Consider the following 26,059-nt stretch of genomic DNA (forward strand, 5'->3'; position numbering starts at 1 on the left):
CATCCTTTGACTCTCTTCGTCTCTCTTTCTTGCTTTTCTATATTTCTTCTTTTGCGCCTTCCTTACATTTATTCCAATCTTATATTGAGGAAGTTTGACGTTGAACTAGAGAAACTATTGTAAGTCACTATGATTAAGTAATAAAAACAAGACACTAATCTGTCATTATATACCAACTTATTAAATATTCTGCATAAAGACTTGTGTTATAAAAATCCTCCCTTTTTTAAGTATGTCAAAAATTTCTTTTTCTGCCACGGCAAAATCATTTATTCCTAATTATTTGCGCAAGTGTTTGACGAAAACGAAATGAAATTTTGTATTTGGAAATAAATTCAAAAAGTTTTGCCATCCAGGAGGGAGGGGAATGGCAGGTAATACATCAAACTTTTAGCTCTGTTTAAGTAAGGTATGTCAGAGTTAACAAATAAACATTGTAATCTGCTATACATTCACAAAATTTAAGGTTTTAGTCTTATTTTGTTTCCCTTACAAAACTGTGTTCAAATGCATGCTACTCACTTCAGTAAAACATGTATACTTTCAGATCGTCTTGCTGCCATATAATATACTATTCCACAAAGAAACAAGAGAATCCTGTGGTGTTAGTACCAAAAATAATGTTGTGATCATTGACGAAGCGCACAATATTTTGGAAACAATATCTGGAATCTACAGCGCTGAAGTTACACTTAAACAGGTAAAATGAGCAAAACCTGAAATTAAGTAATAATTTTCTGATAAAATTAATGTTGAGTACTAATAATAAATAGTCTAGAGTAATGAAGTAGAATAATTAACTTGAAGTACAAAGGACATCGAAATTCAATACAATTTTTTAATTACTAAAATAATTACATAATTACACTCAGGTGCTAGAGGTCCCAAGAAGCATAGCTTGTGGAGGACCTCGTATCAATCGCGAAGTTCACACACAAAAAAAAACAAATCAGGGAAGAATAAAATACAACAGTATCTCGAAAATATAACTACAATACGAGAAAAAAAAAGACGCTAACAATTACCTTAGACTTAATTTTCTCCAAACTGAAATTTCCTGTAATTAATTTAAATTCCAAACCATTAATAATAATATTGAAAACAGGGTCCTAATCTGATCCAACATAATAAGAAAAAAAAACTAGATAAAGTAAAGCGATAAAAAAATAGATAAAGTAAAATGAATAAACAAATAAAGAAAACAAAAATACTTTAAGACTTAGAGGATATTTTTCTGTAAAGGGAATAAGAGGTTTTTAATAAGAAATTGTTTGAAAACCCATTTATATGGCTTAAAATTTCACTCATATAACAGGAATTGCACTTTTCAAAACTGAAACCAGAGAAAAAGAAACTGAAAACAAAAATCTGAGGTATAATGTTGTTTTGTCAAAAAGTATAATACTGTTTTGTCAAATTTCCAATAGGTCCTGTCAAGTAGGCAAATTTCTAAGGCATAGATAGGCATAGATAACATAATAGCTGGGCAATATCTTCCCGGGGTAAGTTTTTGGCCCTGGATTCGATAGTGAAAATTTCATTTACCTAACCTAACCACTTCCCAAGATAGCGAAAAATAGCTTGTCTAGAATTCTACCCAGCATATTGTTAATGTTCAAATTTATAGGGTCGGAAAGTGCTGTTGAAGTTAACCAATTAGTCTTGTTTTTTTTTCACGGTTTAGTGTGGCAACACTGACGAAAAATCGGTACTACTCTAAAAATTTCATAATTTTGGAAAAACTATAAGAAAAGCCATTAAGAATTGCGGTGTTCCGACAATAGTAGACCTAATATGGGTCCAGGGGAAAAAAGATGTTTTCATTTTAATGTCCTTGGTACTTCAAACATTTTTAGCTATGTCAGTTTAGTGGTGCTTGCTTCATGGACTCATCTTAGGTCTATTCATACCTGAAAACCTGATTTCTTGGAACCTGGATTGTTTGCTTCATGGATCCATCTTAGGTCTATTCATACCTGAAAACCTGATTTCTGGAAACCTGGATTGTTTGCTTCATGGATCCATCTTAGGTCTATTCATACCTGAAAACCTGATTTCTTGATTTCTGGAGACCTGGATTGTTTGCTTCATGGATCCATCTTAGGTCTATTCATACCTGAGAACCTGATTTCCTGATTTCTGGAAACCTGGATTTCATACCTGATTTCCTAAGATTTTTTATTTGGTTGATTCAAGACATAGTCATCAGCACTTCCATGTTGAACCTTGAAAATAAATACGCAGAATAATTATTTAAATTTAACAATGCTGTTTGTCTATTAGAAATTCATGTATTAATAATTTGTGGATTCCCAGAGACAAATACACGTTGAAAGGAGAGCTACATTCAAAGTGGAGCTGTCATTTGTTTTTAGTATATTTGTTGCTTCTTTTTTTATCACCTTTCTTTCTTTTGAATTTTGTGTCCGTTACTATCAAAGACATGATATCTGCTTATGGTTTCTTATTAAAAATGTAACTCCTAATTTTTTCTAATTTGCAAGATTTGTATACATGTCCGATCACGTGGACGGCTTCACTTACCCAGGTAGTATTATTAGTAATGACGGTGGGCGCAGTGGAGATCTTAAAATTAGAATAGCCAAAGCCCAGGGTGTTTTTTGACATTTGAACAAAGTTAGAGAGAATAGGAAGACAAGTCGGCGATCCAAGATTAGAATATAGGAAGCTACAGTGATGACAGTGGTCAAATCTGGTTCTAAAGAAAAGGTTCTAAACCATATATATATATATATATATATATATATATATATATATATATATATATATATATATATATATATATATATATATATATATATATATATATATATATATATATATATATATATATATATATATATATATATATATATATATATATATATATATACATATATATATATATTATAGTATCTAAATTATGAATCAGTAATTTATAAATCAGATTTGAATTTTGGAGCTTAGAGTTGCAAATAATTTTAATTTGACAATAATCACTTCGATCATGTTTTGTTTTATTTATAGAAATATTCATCATAGCCTATAGCCTCTGATCACCCTCACTGCCCCCTCTCAATCAACAAAGGGTTGCTGTCCCCCCTGGATATGGGTAGCTGTTGATCCTTGAGTAAATTAAATCACCACAGAGGAATCCTGGTATAATCTTGAAGATTTCAGTTGAGAAATGTACCTTTGCCAAGCTTGACCCAGGTGCAAAACACGATCAGTAGCATGATCAGTATCGCTTCGCATACATTTATTGTGAAACCTACCTAAGGTGCTGCTTTGAAGTCAATTGAATAAGCTTTAAGTAGAAAAAAGCAAATTTATATAAAGTATGCTTGTATTTGGTTCCCACATTTCGCCCAGATTTTGAATTTAACACGTCAAGCTAGGTGTGTGACGTCACACTGACAAGCCCTATCCTGTCCCCTATTTGATGTTTTTCTTCAAGATATGAAAAAACTTTTATCCCCTACATTGCTTAAAAAATTGAAAAAACAACCCGATAGTTTCCCCTTTGTATTCCATAAGTCAGTCCTTTTCTGTTCCCTCCCTTTCGTGTTTTTCTTGACTTTTTAATATATTTTTCAATTTTATCAGTTTTTTCCTTCTAATATTTTACAGGTTTTGTCTTTCTCTGTGCTTTTTTAAACAATTTTATCAAATGAAGCATTGACCTAATTTGTTCAACGTACGATTTGTTGTTATCTGTTAATGTATTCTTTAGTCAGTTTTACATGAGTCTTTGTTTTGAGCCTCTTTGTGTATTTTGATGCTAAATTGTTTTACGTTATTTTTAATTTATTGGCCCATTGTTTTGCTATAGCTGTTTCTTTTTGTCTTGCTTTAGGCTCCGATATGCGGATTTTGAGAACGCATATGAACTTCAACATCGCTTTAGGCTTAAGTTTTAGCCAAAAAACACATAGAATCCAAATTTTACGGAAAAAAGCCCGGAAATTTACTGCTCTTCGCAAATACTTTAAAATGTAATTTTGTTTCTTATCCTACATGCTGCGTTACAAAAAATTTAGGGACGAAAGACCTAACGACCTTGAATTCATGTAGCGAAAACTTCTTGGGCACCCCAAAATTGATCCCCAAGTCCAAAAACATATTTTCTTTTAATGTTTGAAGTTCTGCTAAGAAAAAATACGCATTATGTTTGCGCATTAGAATACCGTACATGTTTTCTGTTAGTATTTCAACTTATGTGAAGTCCCGATGTAGTGATACAAATTTATTGGCCCTGCTGGTCCATCACTCGAATTAAAACACCGACTGACTTTTCTACCATGATGAAAGCAAGCCTAATGCGAAGCATTTCAGTATACTAAAAGTGAAGTGTAACCTTGGTGACGCTGCAGTTGACACTCTGTTCTTCCATGCCTTCCTTGGTTTTGACACTGCATCAGGATGGCATGATTTCGGTAAGCTGGTCGGGCTCACGGTTGGGAAACGTGACAGGTATTTTCACGAAGTTGCTTCAGTATTTAACCAAGACACAGTGCTGAAAGATCAACTGGTTAAAGATAGAGAGCGGACGCTGCTCAGTCTTTACAAAGGTTTAAAGGGGGTTAAACGCCCCCTTTCGTACGACAAAGACTTTTCGTCACGAAATTTGCAACGCCGGTGTCCTTTGTCAGCCCTAAGATATTTCCACCCACACCGTCAACTGCTGGATACTACGTCTATAGAGTCTTCTTTCAGATAGCTTAGTGGGATGGAAATCCTTCCTCTCTGAACCCTACCACACAGGGATAGTGCCTTCAAGATGGTTAACTTGTGCCAGTTATGACAGATGTCAATTTTAATAGGAAACGATTCTGCTATTTATTTTTTACAAAAAAGAATTTATGTTTTTGGATTTAGATTCAATTTTAGGCTGCTTAGTAAGTCTTGGCTATGTCAAGTTGAGGCTGTAAGGTCTTTCGTGCGTAAAACTTGTATAATATAGCACATAAGAAAAGGTATTAAGTGACATTCCAAAACAGTTTTGAAGAAAAATTAAATTTTGAGCTTTTTTCTAGAAATTTTACTTTTATCAAGTCTAAAGCAATTTTAAACCTAATATTCATTCTCAGCAGGTTCGATTACATAGTAAATCCCTTTAAAGCCCATCCGAAGCCAAGAAATTATTTTTCGTTTTTTGTACTAAAATTTTTAAGTGCGACTTTGAGGCATTTCCCGGTTTATTTTTTTTAGCTTTAGTATGTTGTTCTCCAGGTTTGCTTGAACGTTTTAAGAAAAAATAAAGTTGTTTAGCATTTTGTTCTGCCTGAAATCGTAGAATGACCATCCTAAGTATGTTAACTTATCTAAAAGGTGCGTATTCTAGTCCATATTTCTGGATGTACATTAACTTTTAGCTTGTTTTTGAATTTGTCGTGGGATAATTTTTATGATTCAGTCCTTGTGGTATCTTTCCAATAAGCGTATCGGAGACGAAAAAAAAAAAAAAAATAAGAATGCCTCACGTAAGTCTAGATTTTTGTTCGTCTTGGCATGTTTTGTTTAATAATTTGGAGTGTTTTGAAGGTATTTTCTTTGTCACTCTTCAGTCATCCAAAAACACTGTACATTCTCTACGGAGTTCTAGTTTTGAAGAAACAAATTGCAAGGCTTTATCCAGTTTAATTTTGGGTCCTTTCAAATATTAAATTAAGAAAGAAAATAATGAATAGTCACAGCTACTGGATTCAGAAAATTTTCTAGAAGGTTTTAACAAGCAGAATTGTACGCTGGGTACCTCATGGCCCAGTCCTCTCTTTTAAGAAAATTGTAATCTTAACGACCTTTCCTGCTTATTATTTTTGAATTTATTGTGCATTTGTTACATGTGTGTCTTTGTTTTGTTTTTATCTTACCTATGCCCCAAGGGTCATGGGTAACTTTTTGCCACTCTAGCAATGAACACGATGATAATTCAGACTCGAAATGACTTAAGCAGTGCTTAGAAATCTAAATTAACCAATCACTCATCTCAACAGAGATATCACTTCCCCCACTTTCTTATGCTAAAAATTAATAATAAATGCAACTAATAAGTTGCAACTGGAAAAATTCTTATTTACTAGTAGAAACCAAGCAAATTTATGAAACATGCGATTACCGTGTCTTAAGTTGGATTTCTATCTTGCATTATTAGCGTACTAATTAACACACTTGGAAGATCTTGAATAAAACTGTGGGGGGAGGGCATTTATGATTATTTTAGGTTAGATGCTGTGTTTTGTTTTGATATGCTAGCATTGGAATTCTAGCCATGGGGTGAGGATCTGTGTCCTCATCGGCTTTTAGTTCTTTTACTTGAGCACTAGAACTTCTGATTACCAATCCAATGTGCCCCCTCCAAAGTTTGTACGATTACCCTTTATACATACACCTTACATGCCCCCAGGGCATAACTTACAGCCCTTCCCCTGAGGGCTGTAGGGGGTTGTCATTCTCAAAGACATAATTTCCAGACTTTTCAATTACGTTGAACCAAATGGCTATCCTAAAATTTTTATTGGATGTGTGTGGGGAAAAGGTTAGTTATCCTAAATTTATCACTTTCGACTATTAAAAAGGGAACTGGCTCTTTCAGTTTTCAATCAACTGAGCTGTTTTCGAAGTTTCTTCGACAACAAGTGGCTATATAAATATTTCTATCAGATTCGTTTCGGGAAAATACGAGGCGGGGGGGGGTATCCACCCTCTGATCACTTTGAATCTTAAAAAGGGCACTAGAACTTCTGATTACCCATTCAATGAGCCCCCTCCGAAGTTTATATGATCGTCCTTTCTATATATATACCTTATATGCCCCCAGGGCATAACTTACAACCCTTTCCCTGAGGTTTCTGGGGGGGGGGGGGTGCCATCCTCAAAGACATAGTTTCCGGACCATTCAATTACGTTGAACAAAATAGTTATCTAAAAATTTGGATTGGACTGGTTTGGGGAAATGGTGGGCGTGGGAAGGGGGTTAGTTGCCCTCCAACCACTTTCGCTTATTAAAAAGGGCACTAGCCCTTTCAATTTCCAATCGAATGACTTGTTTTCGACAACAAATAGCCATCTCAAAATTTCTGTCAGATGCATTTATGGAAAACATGAGGCTTGGGGGGGGGGGGTATCCACCCTCTGATCACTTTGAATCTTAAAAAGGGCACTAGAACTTCTGTCTACCAATCCCATGATCCCCCTCCAAAGTTTATACGCTCACCCATTTTATATATAGCGCGTATGCCTCAAGAGCATAAATTACAACCCTTGCCCTGTGGGTTGTAGGGGGATTGTCAACCTCAAAGACATAATTTTCGGACCTTTCAACTATGTTGAACAAAATGGCTATCTCAAAATTTTGATTGGATGTGTTTGAGGAAATGGTGGGCATGGGAGGGGGGCTAGTTGCCCTCCAATTACTTTTGACTATTAAAAAAAGCATTAGCCCCTTTCAATTTTCAATCGAATAAGCTATTTTTGAAGTTTCTACGACAACAAATGGCCATCTCAAAATTTTTATCAGATGCATTTCAGGAAAACGAGAGGTGTTTGTGTGTGGGGGGGGGGGGGTTATCCACCCTCCCATCACTTCGAATCTAAAAACGGACACTAAAACTTCTGATTGTCAATCCAATGAGTCCCCTCCAAAGTTTATACGATCACCCTTTCCATATAAACCTTAAATGCCCCCAGGGCATAACTTACAACCCTTGCCCTGAGGCCTCCGGGGGGGGGGGGTTGTCATTCTCAAAGACATGATTTCCTGATCTTTCAACTACGTTGAACAAAATGGATATCTCAAAATTTTGTTTAATGTCTTTTGGGAAATAGTGGGCGTGGGAGGGAGGTTAGTTGCCCTTCAATCACTTTGGACTATTAAAAAGGGCACTAGCCCTTTCAATTTCCGATCGAATGAGCCTTTTTCGAAGTTTCTACTACAACAAATAACCATATAAAAATTTCTATCAGATGCATTTCGGGAACCCTTGCCCTGAGGGCTCTTGGGGGGGGTCATCCTCAAAGACATTATTTTTGGACCTTTAATTTACGGTGAACAAAATGGCTATCTCAATATTTTGATTCGATGTGTTTGAGGAAATAGTGGGGATAGAAGGGGTGTTTTTTGCCCTCTAATCACTTTCGACTATTAGAAATAGTCTTTTCAATTTCCAATCGAATGAGCCTTGTTTGAAGTTTATACAACAACAACTGGCCATCTCAAAATTTCTATCAGATGCATTTAAAAAAAATACAAGGTGTTGAGGGGGGGGGGATATCCATCCTCTGATCACTCTGACTCTTAAGAAGGCATTAGGACTTCTGATTACCACTCCGATGAGCCCCCTCGAAGTTTACACGATCACCCTTTCTTTGTATACTTTATATGCCCCAGGGCATAATTTATAACCCCTGAGGGCTCTGGAGGGGTTGTCATCCTCAAAGACATAATTTCCAAACCTTTCAGTTACGTTGAAGAAATGGCTATCTAAAAGTTTTAATTGGATGTGTTTGGGGAAATGGTGGGCGTGGGACGGGTGTTAGTTTCCATCCAATCACTTTTGACTATTGAAAGGGCACTCGCCCTTTCAATTTACAATCAACTGAGCCTTGTTTGAAGTTTCTGCGACAACAAATTGCCATCTCAAACTTTCTATCAGATGTATTTTGGAAAAATATGAGGTGTGTTTGTGGGGGGGGGAGTATCCACCCTCAGATCACTCTGAATCTTAAAACGGGCACTGAAACTTTTGATTATCAATCCAATGAGTCCATTTCGAAGTTTATATGATCACCCTTTCTATATAAACCTAATATGTCCCCTGGGCATAACTTACAACCCTTTCCCTGAGGGCTCTGGGGGATGTGTCATCCTCAAAGACATAATTTCTGGACCTTTCAACTACGTTTAACAAAATGGCTATCTCAAAATTTTGATTGGATGTGTTTGGGGAAACGGTGGGCGTGGAAGGGTTGTTAGTTGCCCTCCAATCACTTTCGACTATTAAAAAGGGCACGAGCCCTTCCAATTTCCAATAAAATGAGCTCCTTTTCCAAGTTTTTACGACAACTCCTTCGATACGAAGTGCCCGGGTCTAAAAAGAAAAAAAGAAAAATAATACATTGTGCCCACATCGCTCCTTACTTAGGCAGTACTATTGCGTTGCCTATGATTAAGGCAGCATACTAAACTACAAAGTGCAGGACTTGCCATAAAGAGCGGGGATAAAGCAATGGAGCAGGTAGTGGAGTTTGAATACCTTGGAAGCACAGTGCAACAGATGGGGCCCACTGGTAGGGAGGTAGAGTTTAGATTGAGGAAAATCCAGCGGGGATTTTTATCAACTAAAGCCAGTTTGGCGATCGAAGAAGTACTCTTTGAAAGGTAAAATGGGACTGTTCAGCAGTAATGTCCTATCCACTCTCCTGAGTAACTAGAAATGCTGGAATCTAAGCCAGAGTAGGAAAAGAGGGTCCTTGCTTCTGAGAATAACTGCCTTCGGAAAATATTATATAAAAGTGAAGAAATCACGTTACCAGCCATACAGTTCATTCTATATCGTGACCGCCCCTAGTAGGAGATGTCTTACGTCAACAAAGATGGCGCTAATTGGACTTTATGTCCATGTGACAGAAGATAGCCTCCCAAGAATGGCACTGGAGTGGCAGCCAGATGGAAGCTAAGGAAGATAAAGACCAAAAATACGCTTCGTTGCACTCGGGAATTCTCTCACAAACATGTAGGCTTTGAGCTCATTTAAATGCTCTCTCTCTATCTCTTACTCCTCCGCATCTCTCCTTTCCTCTCTCTCTCTGTCCTTCTTCCTGTTCTTTCTATGTCCCATGAGTGAAAATCTGAAAGGGGCTCCCTTTGTACAAATTTTGTGATTTACAAGAGTTTACTTTCACATTTTCGTCCAGCTATTCCTTTTTACTAGGTTTAATCCTATCCTCCCTCACATATTCCTATATACACGCCAGTGCTCTTCCTCGTATATCTTAGTTATATATGGCAAGTTCTTTATATCTGAATTTTTGCAATCTTTTGTCCTTTTTTTCTGTTTTTAGACCTATAGGAATTTGTTGTTTTTTACTATTTTTTTCTGTCGTTAAACTTCAGAAATATCATTTCAGTTAAATGAATCTCGTTCTCAAGTTGCTCAATATCTACATAAATATAACACAAGATTGGCTCCTGGAAATCTTCTATCGTTACGTCAGCTTATCCAAGTTCTCAAAATGATTTCGAATTTTGTGCAGGGAGGAAATCCCCAAGTCCTTCTCCCCAGTGAGTTTGTCATCAAAGCTGGCATCGATAATTTAAATCTGTTCAAGATAATTCAGTTTCTCAACAAGTCTCAGCTCTGTCGCAAATTAAACAGTTTTAAAGTATTTGTTGAGCCAGAGGAAGTTGGGAAAGTGCCAAAACTTGGTTTAAAAGAATTTATGAATAAAGAATCGTCTACTCTGACTTCTGACGTAGATGAAAAGAAGATCCGAGGTTCGCCATTGTTATCTGTCATTCCTATACTGAGTGCATTATGTCGGCCCCACAATGAAGGTAGAATTGTTTTGAAGAAAGATAACTCAAGAGAAATATATAGCCTGAAGTATCTTTTGCTAAATCCAGCAGCTGAAGTCAAGGATGTCATAAACGAATCAAGGTTAGTCTTTTATCTCCTTTTAAGATCGTGTTTAAAGGGGAAGAGGGCCCCTGTTACAGGGGGTGCTTATTTGTACTTGCAACAGGACCAGGTGTTTTACGCCTTACTCGGCATCTCTGCCTCAAATTTTACAGGGCTGCCATTTAAAGAAAAAAGTCTAAAAAAAGTCTAAAGAAAAAAATTTGTAAGCTAATATTTAAAACAGATAAAAAATCTTGGGAGGGACTGTTTAATCGAACTCTCAAAGCTTTATTGTATTTTTAAGGGTCAAAACCGGTCGGATTATAATCAGTTGCTCTAGCAGCACCCTTTACGCTCTGCAACCCCGCATAGCAAGGTCCAAAAAAAGGGAGTATTCAAATATTCATAATATTCAATTTTTTTTACCAGAAAGATGGAAATGTTATACTTTTCTTGAATCAAAATCGTGCCAGCCTTTTCAATACGCTCTTCTACTGCACTATGCAGTCCCACAAGGTATAGGGTCGAAGTTTTAAGATAGGAAATTGAGTCTAAAGGGTTGAATTGTCCATAAACGGGAGTAACTTGATATGTGTATCTCCAGGGACAACGGCCCAATATTATTCAAATAACATGTTTAAAATAACGTTTTATAGATACATTTTAATATAAATTTAAGTATTTTATGCCTTATTTTAACCAGAGTTGTCCGAGAATGTACTGATGACAAGAACTTTGCCCTCCCACAGGGGTTGGAACGGACCTGAACTCCCGAAAGACTTAATTATGACACTAGCTCATTTTCTACTGACAATAGTTCGTTCCCCACCGAGGTTTTCCAACGACCGCCTCTGAAATCTTTTTTTCTCATAGATGCCGTTACTGACATGTATTAACAGACTCCCACCTCTTTCTCCCTGATGGGTGCTAGCAGTAAATTAGTGCACAGCTAGGACGCATACTCTCGCTTCTGACTAAATGTGGTTGAGATGCAATAACTTCTTCTGCTAGATGTTCCAACGACAAGAATTTAGGAATATCTCTCCTTTCCCTCCCACCTCATCAACCTCTTTTGTTAAATGTTCAGAATACAGGAATTTAGAGCCCTCTCCTTCCGTCCCTAACCGGAGTCTCGTTGGTTCTAATCCCTAAAAGGTATGAAAGATCTTAAGCCGAACAGGCCAGCCATGACAAAAAATTAAAAAAGAGAGAATAAACTCAATGAAAAAATGACAAACGAGACTGCGGCCAATAGAGAGAAAAGATGAAAAACTAAAACAACGCAGATATTTCGCCTGTATCCAAACTAGGCTTCTTCAGCAGAAGAAAAAAAAAACCAAACAAAACTAAAAACAAATAAAACCACCACATATAAAATACAATTTTCGCAACTGATCCACGAAGGGAAAAGAAGCTATTAGAGTCACTTCGATGAGATCACCAAATCAACTGAGATGGGAATAAAATAAATGATATTAAGTCGACTCTTTTTTTGCGAAATGATCCTCTTATCAGCTATTACAGAAGTCACTCGTTTTGGTCTAGTAGATAGTATAGTCCCCTGGTGATTATTTAAAATCTTTTCCCTTATTGACAATTGGTTCAGTTTTCATAAAATTGAGTCAATATTTAAATTTCCCGTTTCTTTATTTATCGAAGAGTTAGTAAACTTATGTTTTTTAATTTTTATAGCCTCCCTCGCCCACTGAGAAAAACCTCTATCATTCGATATAGCCATCTCGTCATATTGTACAAAATGATCAGTTTGAAAGAGCAAATGTTCTGCTAGAGCTGATACAAAAGTTTCAGGAGGCTTGCTTAATTGTAGGTTGTTTTTTTTTTTTATTGAATTACGATGCTCAATAGATCTTTCAAGAAATTGTTGGTGAACTTCCCACAAGAACACGGAATCTTATATACTCCACTTACTAAATTTCACCGGGTTAAATCCTTCCCAGAATTAAAGAAACTACCCATTGGTCTCACTGATTGAAAACATGTATTAATATTAAAATTACGCAACATCTGTGAAAGCTTCTCATCCAAAGCAGGTACATTGGCAATGAAATTAAACTTTTAGATACAATTAATTCCGAAGACTGTGATGCTCCAATAACCCTACTATTATGTTTAATGCGTCTATTTTCTAGTATTTTATCAATGAACTATTTTTACTAATTAATTAAGGGTAATTATTACAAAACAAAATATCCCTCAAATATAACAATTCTGAATCCATAAATTCCTGGGAACAAATTCTGAAGGCTCTATACACTAGTGAAATTACAACCCCTCGTTGCTTTGGTGTTCTCATCGAAGTAACTAATAGCTTTTTTTCCCGTCGTGGATCAGTTGCGAAAATTGTATTTTATTGGTGGTGGTTTTATTTGTTTTTAGTTTAGTTTGGTTTATTTTTGTTTTTCCTGGGGTGAAGACGCCTAGTTTAGATGCAGGTAAAATATCTGCGTTGTTTTTAGTTTGCTATTTGTACTGGCCCCTAGTCTCGTTCGTCGTTTTTTCTCTCTTTGTTATTTTTTCTTAATGGTATTATTTACGGTTTAGTCAAGTTAGTCTAGATCTGACTGTCCTTTCTGGTGGATTTCCTAATTGCCGTGATTTATGGATCCCCCTAAAATTTAGAAGAATCCCTTAGGGTGTAGACAATGGAAATCGTTTTTATTTGGAAGCTTATAATTTGTTCTACTCAATGCAAATAACAATAACAATTTGAGTAAAAAAGGGAAAACTGACCGCTGAGTTATAATCTGAAATTCTTGTAGTACTTAGATTCTTGATATTAAAAAAAGTTTTGCTACGCTTCATGTCTTTCTTGTTCCAAATTGGTGTTTATTATAGGTTTGTGCAGTTGAATTGCAAAGGGGATACTAATAAATTTAATGCAAAAAAATTATATTTAGGTGTCAATAATGGATTTTTTTAGGACAGTAATCGTTGCTGGTGGCACCATGCGTCCTATTTCGGAATTCCAGCACCAGTTATTTGGGGCGGCTGGTATACAACCCGGTCATGTCAAGATATATTCATTTGGTCATGTGGTCCCAGCTGAACAGGTTCTACCGGTTATAGTCACCAAAGGTCCAGCCGGCAGAGTTTTTGAATTTAGTTACGGAAACCGAAGTAACACGAAAATGGTATGTCGTTAAATTGGGTAGGTCCTATCAGACGAAGAAGCTATAGCTAATATACATCACACATCTGACATGGGCAAAATGCAGCTTTCCGGCCGGATGCAGCCCGTGACAGAATGAATGCTGCTCTCGAAACGAAATGAAAAAAAATAATGGAACGAAAACTTGTTATGTCAAAATACGATTCCCAGTTAACTAACCGACATCTTGGAGAGCTACTAAGAACACCTTTACTAGCCAAAAGTAAATGTGTTGTAAATATATTAAATGTGCATAAAAATGTTTTCCATACACCACATAATTACCTCGAGACTTAGCTTGTACTAGTATGTAGCTGTTCCGTCAAAACATAAGACCGAAAGATGGCTCCCAATATATGTAAATATATATATATATATATATATATATATATATATATATATATATATATATATATATATATATATATATATATATATATATATATATATATATATATATATATATATAAAGCAAACTTTTGACCACACTAAAATAGACCATGTAAGTTCCTTTACTTAAGAGGTTTATCTTAAAGAGTTTTTTAACGTATTTTAAAAATCAGACATAGTTATACAATATGTGTATAATTACAATATATTTTCTATAATAGATGATGAGTAACCATGTGTTGGAATGAAACAAACTGGCTTTAGGCTGTATTGTACCTTGTAAAAAACTGTGTCGTGTAATGGTCAGTGCCTAGTTTATTAGAGAACAAACAATTTGATAGATGAATGTAGGTATAACTCTAACTTGTGAACGATATTAGTGATTTTTTGTCTAATTTTGTGATATCATGGTGATTTGCCTCCTAATTTCTTTTCTAGGTTCAATGGCGACTAGTTTTAGCTATAGTTTATTATAGTTATGTTAATATTATATTAATATATATTATTATATTAATTATATATATTATATTATTATATTACATTAATAATATATATTATATTATATTATTAATATTATATTATAATTAATATTATAGTTATAGTCTATTTTTTTATAAGAAGGAAGTCCTAGTGCGTCCATCTAACTTAAAAACTTCTATTTATGCAATCAGTTCTAAGACTGTGCGTTATTGCTTGCTAAGTGACGAAGGCTGTTTAGTCTGTAACGGCTGTTGTTGTTATTGACACTACAACCTCTATCGAATTATTGCAATTTGTTTGTTTGTAAACTTAATTATCCTCTATAAAGTTAAAAACAGCGTAACCATTCATCATGAGTTCCGTATCTTCTCTCTCCACCTGCCTCATTTTTTATTTTATATCACAGGTTCCATCTTCTTTAAGTTCACAATGCCTTAAAACTGATTATATAACCGGAATATATAAAATAACCAAAGAGTGTGTTGGACGACTGGTATAAAAAAGGAAAAAACTTAATGTATGCTCTTTCCTGAAGACCTGAGGAAAAATAGTCTTTCCTCTTACTCCAAATACAAACTTTTAAGTCACCTTACAACCCCCCTATCCCCGGAAATAAAATTTATTCACGTTTTAATAAAATCTACTAACTATGCAATCGCGATGGCAGCCGTAGCTGCAACTTTGTAAAGGATCTCTACAATAAAATGCACTCATTTGCCTTTAAGCTTTATACATAATTTTTTTTTTCACTAAAGAACTAAGGAAATAATTCTCCCCTACAACATCAAACTCTTCACGTAGAGCTCTCTCAGTTTGCACCAAGTGACGCTGCGCAACCAGTAGCTGAAGCAAGTATTTCTCTCTTGTTAAGTCACAGACAGCAGGCTTTCAAAGACAGTATATTTTTTGCCTATCGGACTCTTCTGTTAATGTAAACATAATGACTTCATCTCCCTCATTATCAGTTGTCAGGAAGTGCTTTTTAATTTTATTTCTATTTATGGGGGAGGGGAGGGGGTAAGGTGTATACTTCTTGGATATCTATAACCCAGATTTTTGTCTTGTTTCGTCTTCGATTTCTTTTCTTTTGTCGTTAAAACACTAAGGTGATACTTCTCTCCTACAATACCTTTATGTAGACTGCCTGTGTAGAGTTCTCTTAGTCTTGAGGTGTAAGTTCAATGCTAAGAATTAACTGAAACCTGAAACAAAGGAATTATACATTAGTAGCGGCGTTTGACAAATTCTAAAAATTAAAGGAGTTATTCAGGCTACAAAGCTCGCAGCTTTTTAGTAAATCCTCAAAGGTAATAGAACTTGGTACCAAAATGTAGCTAATTGTTTTGCTTTTTCAGTTGTTTGCTTTAGCAAATATTGCTTGCATTAGAGAATCTTGGTGATTAGCGTAACCTAAATGGACCTTTACATAAGAGGAAGCTAGATTAAGTAAAGTGCGTTCACCTCAAGAAAATCCTATTGTTCTCACCATTTACAGTAAATAGGCTCCTAGCTTTTACGTGTTAAAAAAAAATATTTGTTGTTTCACGCTAATATCAAACTATTGTAGTTTCTTAACATGAAAATGAAGCAGATGATAGGAACCTTGCGTTTCTGTAATGCAATAGAACCTTTAACCCCTATTATGTTTTCACTCTTTTGTTTATAGTTGGACGAGCTGGGACAGTTGATCGTCAACACTTGTAACATCGTGCCAGGAGGTGTTATAGTTTTCTTTTCCAGTTATGAAATAGAAAATAATACCTACAAGCATTGGGTAGAATCTGGGCACCTAGAAAAAATGGCTCTTAGAAAACGGGTAAGAACAACTCAGTTTGGCTTTTAAATTTTCTTGCAAAGATTATGATTATCAAAAAGACACTTGATATCATGGCGAAAGTTGAAACAAAAAATTGCCTTATCGAAATTGTAAATACAATCTTCTTCTATAATGCCGGGAATTCTGTAAAAAAAAAGAAAAAAAAAGAATAAGAGAATCTTGAAAACAAAGGGCCTACGGCGAATAAGAGTATATTGTTTGTATGCGACAAATCTTCCTCGGCCTCGAAATGGTGACCGTAACAACTTAAACAAATTGAAGAAATCTAAAATTAAAAGAGCATATAGAATAAAAGCAAACAAATATATATGCAATAGCTACTGTACTCAATTTCAAAAAACCAAGGAAATTGAGTGCAATCACCCTGCGACCTATTCTTCTCAACAATGCAGAAGCAACTGACAATAAAGTAATAAGATGAATTTTCTTCTGAGGTTTTATTCAATTTTCGCAAAATCAATTTGCATGGGCGAGTTATATTTCTTACTATTGGTTCATCTTAAAAAATAACGTCACAAATTGAATCATTATTTAAATTACATCTATCTCTGTTAATTACTGCGAACAAAAATATGCTTTGCCAAAGCAGAAACGAAAGCTTCAGGAGGCTCTCTGAATTTGAGAGTTTTACCTAAGGAATTGCGTTACTCAGTAAATCGTTCCACAAATTGATGGTGAGTTGGTCATTGTAGAACCTACCACAAGAGTAATGAATGCTATGCACTCCACTCCCTGTGTCGTTGCAAGTTTTATCTTTCCGAGAATTCGGAAAGATAACAATGGGTCCGACCGATTTGAAATAAGTTTCAATGTTATACTTTAATAAATTTTGTTTCGAGTTTTCACCGAAGCCTGGTAAATAAGGCAAAGTAATATAGCTATTTGAAACTTTAAAATGAAAAATTGAAGCTTGCTTTAAGGCAGTTCGATCTAATATATTTTATTCATTTATTTATTTAATCTGATAGCATATATAGGCACATACACAGATTTTTTTTTTTTTTATAGAGTGTGTGTGGCGGGACAATTAAAAAAAGAAAATACCCCAAATAGACTAACTATATGGTGAATGCAAGTAATCATTGTAATTACCTTGAAAATCCGAGAAGGAATAGTCCCGACCCCCCACCCCCTCAGCCTATTGGTGTCTGGCCATACCTAAGGCATGAAGGCCTGGAAGTAAATTTGCTGCTATGTCAGATTCCCTTGTATTGATGAAGACCTAATTAAAGTTGATCATTTTGTAACCTAATTCGGCCATAGAAGAGAGTGTGGCCCAAAAGCATTTAACACTAGGAGGGAATAAGATCCTCTGGTGCCCCTAGGCTAGTGTATTTTGGGAACCTCAAAACCCAATATAGATTCAAATAGAGATCACTAGTATGAAATATAGAGCCTAATCTAATTATCCCTAATCATAGGGCTTAAATAAGCGGCTAAACCTGGAGCTGATTATTCGTTAGATTTTTGGGCTTCCGAGGTACCTTACTTAAAGGAAGTGTTTTACAATAAGAAGAGTTGTGGGAAAAGTGCTCACTATTGTGTCTGTCTTCGTTGGATCGGTGCTGTAAAAAGGTTTTAGTATAATTGAAGTAGTAATAGTGTGAGCTAATGATTCAGTGGTGAAACATTTTTCACCGGGGGGGGGGAGGCTACAGCCCCCCTGGCTTAATGACGCTGCCTCATATTTTTATATTTTTGTTTTGAGATTTCTATTATACAGCATTGTAGGTACCAATTGGACCAGGTCAGCCCCCCCCCCCTAAAATTCAGCTTATGGGTGCCCATGACGTTAGCACAAGGTTCAAATCGTTAATTTCAGGGGAATTTCGGAGAGCCAAATCTTCTTTCGGGCCGGTTCGGAAAAACCCCAGAGAATTTGGAGATAGTGCAAGTGCTGGTTCTTGGAGAGGAGACATCTAGGAAAACAATGAGGTGAAGGTTGGGTTATAAAATATTTGAAACTATTTCATATAAACCATATAACAGTTTTTATGCTAAGTATTTTTAAAGGTAGTTCGTGTTAAGCAAATAAAAATAAAGTACTTATATAATATTTCTTAAATAAATTAGTATTCAGATCTGGCTATAACCAACGTATTATCAAAATATTCTTTAAAAAAGTTTTAACTGGCCAGCATTTTACATTAAGAATAAAAAATACAATAGTGGCTGGTTCCAATCAAAGACGGATCTAGGGTAAAATTTGAGGGAGGGGGGGGGGGGGCAATGTTATAAGGGCGCCAATAATTGACAGAATTAGCAAGTTTATTTAAAGAAAAAAGGGCGAAAAACAGAAAAAAACGGAATGAGGGTGCCAAAAAAATCTTGAGAGGCCTGAGGTTTCCCGGCCCCCCTGGATCCACCAGTAGTTCCAATGTTCTAATAAATACTAAAATCTCATTGCGTTCGCTACTGTTGAGTTTTTTTGTTGTTTTTTTTTTTTTTTTACCGAAACTTGGTGTTATTGAATTTCCTTGTGAATGGGCCTTAAACAACTTAACTTGTGACGGCTTTGCTAAATGTAGGTTCAATTTCAGTCAATCATTTAATAAAAGTAAATTTAAAAATTAACTTTTTATCATAGTTTAACCCTCAAGATAGATTAGCTGTAGATAATCATCAGCTTGCGGGACAGAATCATAAAGTAGCATTTTTACTATGATTGTTGCTGGTTAGAACAAGCAAATTCTCGGAATGTTTCAACTAAGTTAGGTATCAGCAGGAAAAAATAACTAAACTGGTTTGTGATACAGGGCGATATTTCTGTTGTTGAGTGTAATTTGTTTCAATCCGTTTGCAGGTGTTTCGTGAGCCAAAATCTTCGGCCGAAATGGATTCTGTGCTAAACTCTTATTCTAAATTTGTCTCGACTGCTATGAAAGGAGGAGTACCTCAATCAGGTGCCTTATTATTCAGTGTTGTCGGTGGGAAAATGAGTGAAGGCATCAACTTCAGTGACGATCTTGGTCGATGTGTTATTGTAGTGGGTCTGCCGTATCCTAATGTCGACTCTCCTGAGTTGAAGGAAAAGATGGCTTACTTGGATCGAACCCAGGCAAGAATTGTTTTTAATTTAAGTGCCTAGTATTTAATTTTCTGATCCGATTCTAATATTTAACATATATATTATGCATAATATATACGTTACAGAATTTATACAGCGTGAAAGAATGTGAAAACAATAAATACACACACAGTTGACATCCTAGAAGGCTAACTCTCGTGTGAGAAACAAATAGAGCAAGAGGGAATGCCAATAATATGTCCCACCCAGCTCAAGGAAACTAGTATTTAATTTCTGATCTGATTCTAATATAAAACATATATATTATACATAATATATACGTTACAGAATTTATACAGCGTGAAAGAATGTGAAAACAATAAATAAACACACATTTGACACCCTAGAAGGTTAACTCTCGTGTGAGAAACAAATAGAGCAAGAGAGAATGCCGATAATATGTCCCACCCAGCCAAAGGAAAATCGTATTTAATTTCTGATCTGATTCTAATATAAAACATATATATACATAATATATATGTTACGGAATACATACAGCGTTGGAGAATGTAAAACCAGTGAAGACATTATAATATGATTTGAAGTCCCTTTCTTGACCTTGGACGAAGTCGTTGCTATTTTAGGAATTTTCAGAGTGAAGAAAATATAACCTAGGTCAGGGTATTTCACTAAAATTAATCCGTCATTTTGTCTAAAAGCAATCAAATGGGCTATTAAGACGCGTTTCCCACTTTCTTATCTTTAGCAACAATTTTGTGAAGATTATGAAAAAATACAGTTTAATCTATAAAAATTTGTTCTCAGTTGTCCATGGAAGTATATGATTTTCCCTGGAATTTAAAAATAGAAATACTAAAATATAAATGAAGGTTTGAAACAGCATTTTAGGATTCAAATATGGATGAAGCGAAATGCAAAAGTACGCGTCAGAAAAGGACCCTACAATTATTTCTTAAATCAATGTTTTTTAGCTTTGAAGTTCTAAGCAGTTTTTTTTAAGCAATCACTGCGCAGACAATAATTTCTTACGACAGTTTTTAAGCAACCATTATCTTTAGTTTTTGGAGAACATCTATGGTTGTATAGTAAACTGCTGCTAAAACTTCAGCAGCAGTTATCGCTTATTAGCTGTAGCTGAAATTAATTTTTTAATTTTTGGTTTCCTAATTCCCAGTGGAAATGCTAGCGCAAGACTTTTAGTTGAAATTGTCAGGATTTCTTTCCAAGCATTACTTAAAACATGACTTACAGATATTGAGCTTTTTGTATGTACATATAAAGAATTCCTCACGTGGGTGTAATTTAAAGTTGAAAAAGAAGTTTTTGTGAAATTTACAAACGAGTAAGTTTATTATTAAGTAATAATATTTTTATTTTTGTTAACAAATTTATACACATCTGCAAACAAAGTTCTACATCTGCAAACAAAGTTCAGTTATAATTCATTTTCCCAGACGTCAAACCCACTTGTTTACACTACCTATATGTCTTTTAAGCATTTCTTTCGAGAAAAATTCAATTCTTTGTGTAGACAGACTGGGTAGAATATTAATCGATTGCAGGTTTACACCCCCCCCCCTCCTGGATCCGCCAGTGTTTAATAGCACTGTGAAATAACAACGTCTTTCTGACTGTCCAATAGAGATAAACCTAATATTTAAATAAGTTTTGATGAATGCTTCCACTGTATCTAGCTCTCAAAATTAGCAGAACACAAATAAAAATTGTCCAATTTGTTTATCTAAGTGACAAAAAAAAAATATTATGACAAAAGAAAAACAAATCTTAAAAGTAGATTATTGACCAGAGAAAGAAAAAAAATTGTTTTTCAGTAAAACATTACTTAATCTTACCTTTTTCTGATTAGAAATTGGTATTTTAACCTGCGATAGCTCTTTAATGAAATAAATAATTTCTTAGACGACGCTACTTTTCCATTTACAGGATTTAAGAGATGCGAAAACGGGTATAATTAAAATAAAACAGTGGAAACGAACTATCAAACTTTAAATAATAAAAATCCGAATATTTCTACTCTGAATATCCTTTTATCAACGGGGAAAAACATATTTAACTTAAATTAAGCGCAACATATAAAGAAAAACACAAAAAAGAAACAACAAACAAATGAATAAAAAATCTCATCTTAATAACCTCCAAAATAAGAGCCGAAAATCACTATAAGAGCCTAAAAAAGGAAACAGAAATAGCAAAGGATTGTCTCTTTGGAGGCACAGAAACTGTGCTCGTATCCTATAGTCACTTTGCACGTTGCAATGTGATTGTTTACTAGTATTCATAAAACACAGTTTTGCTTAGCCTTGAAAAGGGATAAAGGGTTCTTAGGGAACATAGTATAACAGAAATATTAACAAGCAATGTTCTAATTTCAGGGATATGCCTAATGCTTTTTGCGGCGCAATACTTTTGCCTAAGTATTTAAAATCCAATAATATATAGATTTGCGTACATTTAACATGCTTTGTAAAAAGAAATTTCTTTAAAAAAAAAGCTTTTCTTCTATTTGTTTACACCTTAATCTTTTTCACAGCCACGATCATCAGATGGCCGCTCTGCTGGACAGTTATTTTACGAATCACTGTGTATGAAAGCAGTCAATCAGTCAATCGGGAGGGCTATCCGCCATCGAAACGACTATGCTTCAATCCTATTGGTTGATCAAAGATATGAAAGACAAAATGTAAGAAATGCACTTCCTGATTGGCTCTCGTCTCGTCTGCTCTCGGTTACTAACTTTGGACAACTTATAGTACAATTGAAAAAGGTATGGAATAATTGTATTATGTATAACCAATAAGTGACAGAAATTTACCTTTTTTTATAGCAGCCATGGATGTATTATTTTATAATAGGTTAGATTATAAATGCCTACTTAATATACTCGTAATTGTACTCGAAGCAGGACATATAAGTTTGCTCTCCATGGTGTTCAGCATTCAAGTCAAAGTGGTCTGTCAAGATCCTCGGTTCTTATTGAGTGGTTCAACTAGCTAAAGCCAGCACTTATCCAATCTCCTGATATACTTTCCGAATCCATTAAGTAATTCCAGGTCAGCTTTTATGACACTCATCCATGATACTTTCTGTCCTCCATCCGGGTAGGAAAAAGTACTTAGCGGCTTTGTAGAAGGAAGTGCTTTCGAGCCATCTCAGACTCGAAAGCACTTCGAGCCATCTAAGGGGAATACCAAATCACCGAAGGCGTCTTTGTTTTGTCACGGTACCAATTATTTGCTCGATGGCTGATTAGCTTTAAAACGTAACAAAATGCATATATACAAATTTTTGATGCGTTTTTTTAAGTTTTTTCAGGAAACACAAATTCTCAAAAATTTAAGGAAAGACCCAGATGTCATTATTACCAGGGCTGATGGCGGGAATAAAATTTTTATCCTTGATAGAATTTCATATAATAAAAAGTTACGGACATTTTATCCGACAATCACACTTATAAGCCTATAGATTCAGTAATAGATTCGTGACGCATTGATTTCTATGATTTGTTTAGAGAAGTGGGATTAATTACACTTAGGGCTTGGATATCACTTGCTTTCTCCGGTCACGCCTTGCAGCTGTATAAGAGTACTAATTGAACTAGTAATTTGTCTTGTCTTATTTTCATCTTACGTAGGCCTTTCCCTTGTCTCCAGGGAAGTTCTACTTAAAACTACATTAGAAAAAAGGAACTTGACATGTCTCTAATAGGAAATAATGGTGTACAAGCAGTATAATGCAGTCTTAAGCTATAAGATATAACACAGTTTTAACTATAGGAACAGAGAAAATGAGAAACCGAGTTAATGGGAATCTTTGAACCTCTTAGATATACTCAATAGGAATTAACAAGTACTAGCAGTTCTACCCAATTGAACAACAGTAAATAAAAACAAACTTAAATAGAGTTGAGTCATAATTTATTATGATTTTAATTCGAATCAAAAAAGAAAAGTAAAGAATTTAAGAAAAAAAAATAGTAAATAAAAAAATTGAGATAAAAGCGTAGAAAAGATACCTTTTGCTCTTTTTTGTAGTTTTTTTTTATCCTTTACCTCAATGTAAAGCATAAGTAAAAATAAGAAGCTCAACAACAATTTCTTGCAATAACAATTTTTAGGCTTACGGAGGGGGGGGGATTCGACACATATTGTTTCTTAAGGAATTTTTGTCATGTTTCTTTCAATATCTATTATCATCTAATGCAAGTAATCAGAATCTTAAGGACCACAGGAAAAGCTAAAACCTGTCTGAATTTTATGCTCTAGGACGGTCACTTTTGACCATTCGGGTCACATTTTAATTCGGGTCACATTTGAGAGGGCTGATATTGGTCTATACTAAAGAGGATCTGAGTCAGACTTATTTAGCTTTAAAATAGGGTAGCAATAGCTTTCTTCCATACATTAGAGGAAAGTATTTATTTAGTTCAGAGTTGGTCATCATTTAAAAGAACATTTTTGAAAGGAGAAAATATTCTGAAATATACTGAACATGAATTTCGTCGCGTTCAGGCGTTGATTTTAAATAGCTTCTAGAAGCTCAGGTATCTTAGAAGGTTTTGAGAAGCAATTGTTTGAGTCTGGCTCTGGTGGGAAGAAAAATACAGCAGGGCGAGCTGACGGGGTGGGGCAAGTTTACTTTTTCTAGGAATCTTGAAAATTCCTAGATTCTAGATCCTAGGTTCTAGAAAACTCTTTGTGGACTAAAATCTTCAAATTTCCCCAGCAGTTCATTAAAGCAAGCGGGGGGGGGGGGAGTATATAGTTGTTCACACTAGTCTACAAACATTCAAGCCAAGTTTCTTAATTTTCTAGTGAAGATTCTAGCTTTTTGTTAATTGAATTTTATTGCATATGATCAATCATTAAGTCATATATTTGACCATCCAGAGCTTTATTGCAACCGTTTTATTTAATTATAAAACAGTAATTTTTTTTTGAAGCGGTCAAACATTTACTTAAGCGCTGAAATTCTGCCACGATTGCCACCTCTTCCTCCTACTGATGAGTTTAACTCTGGCTGAAGCCTGATTTAAGAGCAAAGCTATTGGTGCAGAAAATTTTGTAAAGGATTATCTGGCCTTGCTTTGACTATAACTGCATACTTGCATTCTTTGAACCACCATGGTTTCGGAGATTTTCTGCAAAAACTAAATTATTTAATTGTTATAGGATAGAAAAATTACCTGCCTTTGTTACAAAAGTGGCCATGATACTGATTATATCGTCAGTAATGCTAACATTATGGATAAAACCCTAACTTGCCTTATTTAGGAAATCTTGAAAATATTACCAAGATGCTTCATGATTTAGTAAAAGGGATAGATAAGGAAGGCTAAATTAGCATAAATAAAAGCACATTGTCAATAGTAGTCCGGAATGCCAGATGATCTGTTAAAAGTTCGTTAACTGTTGATCTCAGGGTATTAATAAAAAAAGATGCCTAGTAGGCTATTAACGTCGCATTCTTTCTAGCTACTCTAGTATAATATTTATTTACCAAGTTATCTTAGTACTGAGGAAGAATGTGGTGGTGAAAGTCTGACCGTTGACAATTCTGTTCAAAGTCCATAGAGCTAAATTGCCTTAGCAATTGGCACATTTGGGGTGAAGGGGAGGGGGTGCAGTACATGTGGTTGATGAATGAGATTCAAAGTAGATGTCACATTTCTTAGTTTTAGAATTTGAAGATCACTTACCAAAATCCGAGGCATTTTTACATTGGAAAGATTTAATTTGACAGGGCTTGAATTCTTTAATTTGGCCAGTAGAAGTTTTGGTGAGAAGATGTGTCATCTGGAATAATAAATAGGACGTTTTTACTAGATAATTATCCAGAATCATTAGGTTTATTTAATTTACAAGCTTTGAATCTAGGGATAAGCTCATCTTTATTAGTCATCGGATCTCTTTGAGCTCCTCAAGGGAAAAATCCAAGAGCAAATTGTAGACTAAAATCTTGTAATGTTTGAATGGTAGTTTAAGCTTTCCTGCTTTAACGTCGGTGCTTTCAGTGGAGCTTATTTGTAGGGCCCTATTCACATCTCTTTCACTTTGGAACAGAACATCTAGACTCCTTTTTTTTAATGCAGGTAGTTAAGTTGCATTAAAAATAGCTTTTGGTTTGAAAGACTGCGCCTTCAACGTTGGGGTGGAAATATTGGGCTTTACTTTGGGCATTGTTTTATCATGAATATCAGTGAGGTTCTAGAAAATTCCTTGAGGGTTAGCTAAGTTTTTTTTTCTTTTAGGTTTACATGGAACTGCTGGAAACCCGGGAAGGTATTTTTGGGTTGGGGTTGTGGAATTTGTTTTTCTACTTCAGTTATGGCGCCATCTACACTGTCATCAGAAAATCCTTCTGAGTAGGGATTCGAGATGGATTCATTCAATCTTGATGATTTGCCATCCCCCTTTAGAGGGTTGTTGGAATTCCACATATGGCACAATTAGGGGAACAGAATAAGGGATATAAACTTACGATTAAATAAGATATGTTTTATGTAATATAAATATTTA

At 35.0% G+C, this 26,059-nt stretch overlaps 1 protein-coding gene across 2 annotated transcripts in view; it reads left to right on the forward strand.

Annotated features, from left to right (window-relative positions):
* LOC148942056 (ATP-dependent DNA helicase DDX11) overlaps window positions 1-26,059 on the forward strand; it is a 54,157-nt gene that overhangs the window by 24,509 nt on the left and 3,589 nt on the right. For both annotated transcript variants that reach the window (XM_089103713.1, XM_089103714.1), the window contains exons 5-10: window positions 548-700; window positions 10,129-10,658; window positions 13,561-13,771; window positions 16,325-16,474; window positions 19,299-19,553; window positions 22,075-22,308. In XM_089103713.1, coding sequence (XP_088959839.1) covers window positions 548-700; window positions 10,129-10,658; window positions 13,561-13,771; window positions 16,325-16,474; window positions 19,299-19,553; window positions 22,075-22,308 — 1,533 coding nt within the window. The remainder of the gene's footprint in view (window positions 1-547; window positions 701-10,128; window positions 10,659-13,560; window positions 13,772-16,324; window positions 16,475-19,298; window positions 19,554-22,074; window positions 22,309-26,059) is intronic.

The sequence above is a fragment of the Artemia sp. Qi Xiang Cuo genome, chromosome 17 (genome assembly GCF_049724085.1).
Source record: "Artemia sp. Qi Xiang Cuo chromosome 17, ASM4972408v1, whole genome shotgun sequence".
In the NCBI taxonomy this organism is placed as follows: Eukaryota; Metazoa; Arthropoda; class Branchiopoda; order Anostraca; family Artemiidae; genus Artemia; species Artemia sp. Qi Xiang Cuo.